This window comes from Rhinichthys klamathensis, unplaced genomic scaffold, assembly GCF_029890125.1.
Source record: "Rhinichthys klamathensis goyatoka isolate OS25496 unplaced genomic scaffold, OSU_Roscu_1.1 h1tg000874l_1, whole genome shotgun sequence".
NCBI classification, from domain to species: Eukaryota; Metazoa; Chordata; class Actinopteri; order Cypriniformes; family Leuciscidae; genus Rhinichthys; species Rhinichthys klamathensis.
The window spans coordinates 226,258-235,542 of NW_026607235.1; the positions used below are offsets into that span (position 1 = coordinate 226,258).

The 9,285-nt window shown below is 42.5% G+C and overlaps 1 protein-coding gene across 1 annotated transcript in view; it reads left to right on the forward strand.

The window, feature by feature from the left end:
* slc24a5 (solute carrier family 24 member 5) overlaps positions 1–9,206 on the forward strand; it is a 32,316-nt gene extending 23,110 nt beyond the window's left edge. Inside the window, exons 8-9 of the mRNA XM_056243955.1 lie at positions 6,937–7,038; positions 8,862–9,206. Coding sequence (XP_056099930.1) covers positions 6,937–7,038; positions 8,862–9,184 — 425 coding nt within the window. The 3' untranslated portion in view covers positions 9,185–9,206. The remainder of the gene's footprint in view (positions 1–6,936; positions 7,039–8,861) is intronic.
* The last annotated feature ends 79 nt before the right edge of the window (positions 9,207–9,285 follow it).

A 9,285-nucleotide genomic window follows, 5' to 3' on the forward strand; every position in this document is an offset into this window, starting at 1 on the left:
GGGCTCCGTCAGGCGCTTCATATGTAGAACCTTAAAGGGTTCCGTCAGGGGCTTCATATGTAGAACCTTAAAGGGTTCCGTCAGGGGCTTCATATGTAGAACCTTAAAGGGTTCCGTCAGGGGCTTAATATGTAGAACCTTAAAGGGTTCCGTCAGGGGCTTCATATGTAGAACCTTAAAGGGTTCCGTCAGGCGCTTCATATGTAGAACCTTAAAGGGTTCCGTCAGGCGCTTCATATGTAGAACCTTAAAGGGTTTCGTCAGGCGCTTTATATGTAGAATCTTAAAGGGTTCCGTCAGGCGCTTCATATGTAGAATCTTAAAGGGTTCCGTCAGGCGCTTCATATGTAGAACCTTAAAGGGTTCCGTCAGGCGCTTCATATGTAGAACCTTAAAGGGTTTCGTCAGGCGCTTCATATGTAGAACCTTAAAGGATTCGTCAGGCGCTTCATATGTAGAACCTTAAAGGGTTCCGTCAGGCGCTTCATATGTAGAACCTTAAAGGGCTCCGTCAGGCGCTTCATATGTAGAACCTTAAAGGGTTCCGTCAGGGGCTTCATATGTAGAACCTTAAAGGGCTCCGTCAGGCGCTTCATATGTAGAACCTTAAAGGGCTCCGTCAGGCGCTTCATATGTAGAACCTTAAAGGGTTCCGTCAGGGGCTTCATATGTAGAACCTTAAAGGGTTCCGTCAGGGGCTTCATATGTAGAACCTTAAAGGGTTCCGTCAGGGGCTTAATATGTAGAACCTTAAAGGGTTCCGTCAGGGGCTTCATATGTAGAACCTTAAAGGGTTCCGTCAGGGGCTTAATATGTAGAACCTTAAAGGGTTCCGTCAGGCGCTTCATATGTAGAACCTTAAAGGGTTCCGTCAGGCGCTTCATATGTAGAACCTTAAAGGGTTTCGTCAGGCGCTTTATATGTAGAATCTTAAAGGGTTCCGTCAGGCGCTTCATATGTAGAATCTTAAAGGGTTCCGTCAGGCGCTTCATATGTAGAACCTTAAAGGGTTCCGTCAGGCGCTTCATATGTAGAACCTTAAAGGGTTTCGTCAGGCGCTTCATATGTAGAACCTTAAAGGATTCGTCAGGCGCTTCATATGTAGAACCTTAAAGGGTTCCGTCAGGCGCTTCATATGTAGAACCTTAAAGGGCTCCGTCAGGCGCTTCATATGTAGAACCTTAAAGGGTTCCGTCAGGGGCTTCATATGTAGAACCTTAAAGGGCTCCGTCAGGCGCTTCATATGTAGAACCTTAAAGGGCTCCGTCAGGCGCTTCATATGTAGAACCTTAAAGGGTTCCGTCAGGGGCTTCATATGTAGAACCTTAAAGGGTTCCGTCAGGGGCTTCATATGTAGAACCTTAAAGGGTTCCGTCAGGGGCTTAATATGTAGAACCTTAAAGGGTTCCGTCAGGGGCTTCATATGTAGAACCTTAAAGGGTTCCGTCAGGGGCTTAATATGTAGAACCTTAAAGGGTTCCGTCAGGCGCTTCATATGTAGAACCTTAAAGGGTTCCGTCAGGCGCTTCATATGTAGAACCTTAAAGGGTTTCGTCAGGCGCTTTATATGTAGAATCTTAAAGGGTTCCGTCAGGCGCTTCATATGTAGAATCTTAAAGGGTTCCGTCAGGCGCTTCATATGTAGAACCTTAAAGGGTTCCGTCAGGCGCTTCATATGTAGAACCTTAAAGGGTTTCGTCAGGCGCTTCATATGTAGAACCTTAAAGGATTCGTCAGGCGCTTCATATGTAGAACCTTAAAGGGTTCCGTCAGGCGCTTCATATGTAGAACCTTAAAGGGCTCCGTCAGGCGCTTCATATGTAGAACCTTAAAGGGTTCCGTCAGGGGCTTCATATGTAGAACCTTAAAGGGCTCCGTCAGGCGCTTCATATGTAGAACCTTAAAGGGTTCCGTCAGGGGCTTCATATGTAGAACCTTAAAGGGTTCCGTCAGGGGCTTCATATGTAGAACCTTAAAGGGTTCCGTCAGGCGCTTCATATGTAGAACCTTAAAGGGTTCCGTCAGGGGCTTCATATGTAGAACCTTAAAGGGCTCCGTCAGGCGCTTCATATGTAGAACCTTAAAGGGCTCCGTCAGGGGCTTCATATGTAGAACCTTAAAGGGTTCCGTCAGGGGCTTCATATGTAGAACCTTAAAGGGTTCCGTCAGGGGCTTCATATGTAGAACCTTAAAGGGTTCCGTCAGGCGCTTCATATGTAGAACCTTAAAGGGCTCCGTCAGGGGCTTCATATGTAGAACCTTAAAGGGCTCCGTCAGGCGCTTCATATGTAGAATCTTAAAGGGTTCCGTCAGGCGCTTCATATGTAGAACCTTAAAGGGTTCCGTCAGGCGCTTCGTATGTAGAACCTTAAAGGGTTCCGTCAGGCGCTTCGTATGTAGAACCTTAAAGGGCTCCGTCAGGCGCTTCGTATGTAGAACCTTAAAGGGCTCCGTCAGGCGCTTCATATGTAGAACCTTAAAGGGTTCCGTCAGGTGATTCATATGTAGAACCTTAAAGGGTTCCGTCAGGCGCTTCGTATGTAGAACCTTAAAGGGCTCCGTCAGGCGCTTCATATGTAGAACCTTAAAGGGTTCCGTCAGGCGCTTCATATGTAGAACCTTAAAGGGCTCCGTCAGGCGCTTCATATGTAGAACCTTAAAGGGCTCCGTCAGGCGCTTCATATGTAGAACCTTAAAGGGCTCCGTCAGGCGCTTCATATGTAGAACCTTAAAGGGTTCCGTCAGGGGCTTCATATGTAGAACCTTAAAGGGTTCCGTCAGGCGCTTCATACGTAGAACCTTAAAGGGTTCCGTCAGGCGCTTCATACGTAGAACCTTAAAGGGTTCCGTCAGGCGCTTCTAATGTAGAACCTTAAAGGGTTCCATCAGGCGCTTCATATGTAGAACCTTAAAGGGTTCCTTCAGGCGCTTCATATGTAGAACCTTAAAGGGTTCCGTCAGGTGATTCATATGTAGAACCTTAAAGGGTTCCGTCAGGCGCTTCATATGTAGAACCTTAAAGGGTTCCGTCAGGCGCTTCATATGTAGAACCTTAAAGGGTTCCATCAGGCGCTTCATATGTAGAACCTTAAAGGGTTCCATTAGGCGCTTCATATGTAGAACCTTAAAGGGTTCCATCAGGCGCTTCATATGTAGAACCTTAAAGGGTTCCTTCAGGCGCTTCATATGTAGAACCTTAAAAGGTTCCATCAGGCGCTTCATATGTAGAACCTTAAAGGGTTCCGTCAGGCGCTTCATATGTAGAACCTTAAAGCAGGGGTCTCAAACTCAACTTAACTGGGGGCCGCTGGAGGTAGAGTCTGGGTCAGGCTGGGCCGCATCAAGTATTCCACAAAAAATAGTATTCAAGTATTCCAAAAAAGGAGCACAACTGATCCAATCTTCTCAATATTTATTATTAACGTTTCTTCTGAACTGTTCCTCTGAATTTGAACATTCCTTTCTGTACATGATTGGTTCTTCATGAGCTGTCCTTCTGACAGTTGAAGTTCATTTTACAAACTTTTTTTTTCGATAACATATTTGTGATTTATTTATATTTGCTTATGTCCTTTTTATTTTCTTTATACAACACATTAATGATATTGAATTTTTTTTGGAAGGCACATTTCCTTATTATTATACAATTATTGCTTTTGAAATACAAATATTTGCAGTCATGTCTGCCCATCTTATTGAATTATTTCTACACATGTATAGTGTCTCAAATTACTGACTGCACAAATCAAAGCAAACCTTCTTATGAACCTGTTGGACACATATTACAAGCTCAAAATGATTATTCTCACATTGTTTTAGAGCAGGGGTCTCCAACACGTCGCTCGCGAGCTACCAGTAGCTCGTGGCCTGATTGGTGGTAGCTCGCCAAGGGGCCGTTCACATATCGCGCTCACATATTTTGCGCGCTCAAGTTCGTTATTTCAAATGTAGGCGCGCGGCAAGCGCGCTCATAATTGAAGCGACGCGCTCATTTTTTCCAGGCGCAGTATGTTTGTACTTCGCGGTTGTCTATGACAACTATTGACAACAAACCCACCGTAAGCTATTACGAGACTATCTATGGTAGCCCATAAGGGCTAATTTTTTTTTTTTTTTTTTTTTTTAACCTCTTAACCAGCGCCCCATTTTTTGAGAATTTTCTGAAAATGACATACCCAAATACAAATGTCTGTAGCTCTTAAACCCTATGGTCCACATTCATAACTCTGATCTTTTTTTAAACTAGACACTTGAAACTTTGTTACCCAAGAGTCATTATTACTCAAAGTAGCATAGGAACAGAGTAAAACAAGGTAAAATTTACATGAATGTGACTCACGATTTCTTTTAATTAACTTCACTTAGGGAAAAAATGATCAGACTTTTATGTTAAGGGCCTGAAAACACCATAAAGATAAAATTGAATGTCTGACCATGTTTAGATTCAAATTTGAGGATGATACTCCCAAAAATGTAGCTTCTGTAAGCTTTTATTCAAGAAAAGTATAGGCGTCCTTTCCAAAATGCAATTTGGAGACTCCAAATGGACACCTGGCACCCAAACACTTTACATAGGGAGTAAACACTATAGGTCTGCAACAACAATTCAGAACTGTTATGCCCTTCAAACCACACAAGAAAAAAACGATTTCAGCACAACATTTGAACATTTTACCAAAATTATCTTTATTTTGAACAATTCTAATAGCAAAAACAGTGATTTCTCACTACATGTATAGACATTGCAGAAGTGTTCATTTTCCAACTAATGTATAAAATATATAAAAAGAAAAACATAAATGTTTTAGAACATTTGTAATTACAAACGTGGTTTTTACCCAAATAAATTGCAATAAACTGATACTTATAATGAATATCCTATTACTTCCTGTTGCTCTTCGTCATTTTCTGCAAAAAAACCTTCAAATCTCTTCTGTAGTCGACGATCCATGATACAGATGCTCAGATATAAGCTTTAGAGTAAATCCGTGCATTTATGCAAGCTCCATGTGTCAAAACATCGCGTTTATGTGTCTGTTTACATTCTGGTCGGCTTACTATGTGTGTGCGTGCTGCGCGCGTGGCGAAAGCGCACATGTGAATGAAAACTTTGCGCAGTTGAATTTGACGAATGTGCTTGCATGAACTGTCTATCACTGCAATCGATTTTAGTTGGCTAATACTCCCATCAATCAAAACGTAGCTCAAAGGACATTGGATAGCATTATCCAGGCTTTTATCCAGTCGAAAGCCCAGCTGCGCGATGGACAGCGCGCTCAGCCTGTCAGGGACTCTCTTACTGTTTTGGTCTGTAACAGAGCCTGTGATTGAAGGACAGAGAAGTAGGATGTATCATTCGATCCGGAAGAGTCTAAACTGCGGGGGTGAGATGGCTTTTGAGTGTTGGAATATGGATTAGAATCGATATTTCTTTGAAAATGAACATGATGCGAACTCTATCTCGAAAACGCTCATGAAAACAAAGGAGGATATTTCATTTTTTTCCCCTATTTTTCGTTGTTTTGGATTAAAAAGTGGGATGCATTTTGAAGAGTGGACCCTTACATTGAAATGTATGCTGTTGTTTCTTGGATTCTTCCGAACTGATCTGAACCATACGAGATGAAAGATGAGTATAGCGGTTCATTTTTCTCATTTTCAAATGAGCAGTCCTTTTGCATTTTATTTAACCCTTTCCTCTCTGGTGTATTGATTGCAAAAACAAGTCTAGAACATGGTTCTTGAGTGTTTTAGCTTTCAAATGATGCATAGTTTATGATAGTCAGATGAATATTTGTTATAAAACAAAGCTTAAAAAAGGTAATAAAAGTATAGCCACGCCCTCGACGGCCCGCTCGCGGGCCGATGCGGGTTAAGAAGTTAAACGTGGCACACGCAACGACGGGCCGCACTAACATTAAACTTTAATGTCAAGTAGGGGGCCACAAAATATCACCCCGCGGGCCGCAAATGGCCCCCGGGCCGCGAGTTTGAGACCTCTGCCTTAAAGGGTTCCTTCAGGCACTTCATATGTAGAACCTTAAAGGGTTCCTTCAGGCGCTTCATATGTAGAACCTTAAAGGGTTCCGTCAGGCACTTCATATGTAGAACCTTAAAGGGCTCCGTCAGGCGCTTCATATGTAGAACCTTAAAGGGTTCCGTCAGGCGCTTCATATGTAGAACCTTAAAGGGCTCCGTCAGGCGCTTCATATGTAGAACCTTAAAGGGTTCCGTCAGGGGCTTCATATGTAGAACCTTAAAGGGTTCCGTCAGGCGCTTCATATGTAGAACCTTAAAGGGTTCCGTCAGGCGCTTCATATGTAGAACCTTAAAGGGTTCCGTCAGGCGCTTCATATGTAGAACCTTAAAGGGTTCCGTCAGGCGCTTCATATGTAGAACCTTAAAGGGTTCCGTCAGGCGCTTCATATGTAGAACCTTAAAGGGTTCCGTCAGGCGCTTCATATGTAGAACCTTAAAGGGTTCCGTCAGGCGCTTCATATGTAGAACCTTAAAGGGTTCCGTCAGGGGCTTCATATGTAGAACCTTAAAGGGCTCCGTCAGGGGCTTCATATGTAGAACCTTAAAGGGCTCCGTCAGGGGCTTCATATGTAGAACCTTAAAGGGTTCCGTCAGGCGCTTCATATGTAGAACCTTAAAGGGTTCCGTCAGGCGCTTCATATGTAGAACCTTAAAGGGTTCCGTCAGGCACTTCATATGTAGAACCTTAAAGGGTTCCGTCAGGGGCTTCATATGTAGAACCTTAAAGGGCTCCGTCAGGGGCTTCATATGTAGAACCTTAAAGGGTTCCGTCAGGCGCTTCATATGTAGAACCTTAAAGGGTTCCGTCAGGCGCTTCATATGTAGAATTTTAAAGCTTCCTTCATGTTTCATATTAATTTTTTCTAAGAGTGTAATGTTCTGCCCCGTTTTTTTCAGGTGAGACACTGGGAATCCCGGACACAGTCATGGGAATGACGCTCCTGGCAGCAGGAACCAGCATTCCCGACACCGTGGCCAGTGTGATGGTGGCTCGCGAAGGTAAAGAACTGTCCTCAAGCATACGTGCATCACATGACCTACTTATTTATTTAACCAGATAAATCCCACGAGATATCAGCACCAGAGACACCTGGCCAAGACGGCAGCACACAGAGTTTCACACAACAAACTATACTCGTACAAAACAAAAAGTCAAAAAAAAAAGTATGATATTCAATATATATCTCGATATGTTTGCATTTGCTTTTAAATAAAAAAAAAACATAAAAAAAAAAACATTGTAGATAGAACAGCTATTGTTACCAAGGAAATACAAAATGTTTAGTGCAAATTTAAGCAGTTAAAAAAAATCTACACCAACTTCTTGTTATTAAATGAACTCACTGAACTGTTCTCCATGATAGACAGTCCTGCTTCCTTGCTTCCTGGGAGAATATATTTATAATATATTACAAAGTACAAGTGTATTGGCAGAGGGTTAAAAGGGAAATTAGTAAAGTTTTAGGAAGAGATATATAGATATACTGTTTGCTTGATGGTTTCCCTCGGATCAGTTTAGTAAATCCCACTTATATGTGTTGCATATATTGTTAATGGCGGCTGGGAAGATAATAGCTGTGAACTGAAAGTGCATGAAGCTGTTGTGACAGAAGGGACACACTGAAAGCAGACTCGTTTCGACAGAAGTGCGCACTTATTGAAACACATTTGCTTGTAGGAAGATATTTACTGTTAAGTGCTGTCAGGGACTTTTGTATTTATTTGAACTTTGTATTTTCTTTTTGTATTTTTTCTCACTTTTTATGTGTATTTATTTATTTACATGTCATTATTAATGTTATAAGTAATTGTTAGGTAACAGCGTTTTGTTTAAATTTTTTTTTTTTACTATATTAAAAAAAAAGAGATGAAGCTGCAAGTATATTAAAAGACTCCTATAATGTCCTTTTCACAAGATGTAAAATAAGTCTCTGATGTCCCGAGTGTGTGTGTGAAGGTTCAGCTCAAAATACCCACAGATATTTTTTTATAGCATGTTAAATCGTCACTTTTTGAGGGCGAGGAAAAACACGCGTTTTAGTGTGTCCCTTTAAATGCAAATGAGCTGCTGGGGGCGGAGCTCCAAGAGCTGGTGTCCCTTTACCTCACACACACACACACACACAGAACATTTCAAAAACTTTTGTTCAAACCGGAGTCAGACAAAGACGGAGACTCTAGAAGTGACAACATGTAGAGCAACAGGACATTTCTGATGGTTAGTTGATGAGTTTATGTTTCTGATGTGGAGTTAACTCTCTTCTAGACATTGATTAGCATATTCTGTCATGGTAATCTATAAATTGGGGCGGGGTTTATGTAAATTTGAGGGTTGGTGATGTCACTAACCTGTGAAGAAACTCAGTGTAGTTCTACCAGATGTTAGTTGTAGTCCTTAATAAGCATTTCTGTAAAAGCAAATCTCTCCCTTTGCTGTGAACTTTGAGTCGAGACTCTGCAGATGTTGTTTACGCTCAAACTGCAACATTACACACTAACTACAGCTAGAAAAGTGACATCATAATCACCGCCCCTTTAACGAAGTTCATACGTTTTTTTTTTTTAGTTTTTTTTTTTAGTTGGTGACATTTAATGTAATATTCATCAATATTATTGATCTCCTGCACTGACAGCATTATATGAGAACTGAACTGAGCTGGACGATGACATCACGGTTTTCTCCAGAGCCGCTAAATATATAAATGAACTAAATTTATAACTTTCTTACAACAGAAATGATCCATCACTGAACTTACTTAAGCTGGACTGTGACACTATTGTCTTGTGTGTATCAGTGAAGCTGATTTGCTTGTGTGTCGCAGGTAAAGCTGACATGGCCATGTCCAACATCGTGGGCTCGAACGTGTTCGACATGCTGTGCCTCGGCCTGCCCTGGTTCATCCAGACGGTGTTCGTGGCGCCGGGCTCCCCGGTGGAGGTCAACAGCGCGGGTCTGCTCTTCATGTCCTGCACGCTCCTGCTCTCCATCCTCTTCCTCTTCTCCGCCGTGCACCTCAACGGCTGGAGGCTGGACTGGAAGCTGGGTCTGGTGTCTCTGGCGTGTTACGTTCTCTTCGCCACGCTCTCCATCCTGTACGAGCTCGGGATCATCGGGAACAGCCCGATCCGAGCCTGCGGAGACTAGATCATGTGACACTGGCTGTGTTTACACTACGAAAAATCACTATGTTTGTCAGCACAAATATCGAAACATTCTTAACTCGAGGTAGATTTACTGGAGAAGCA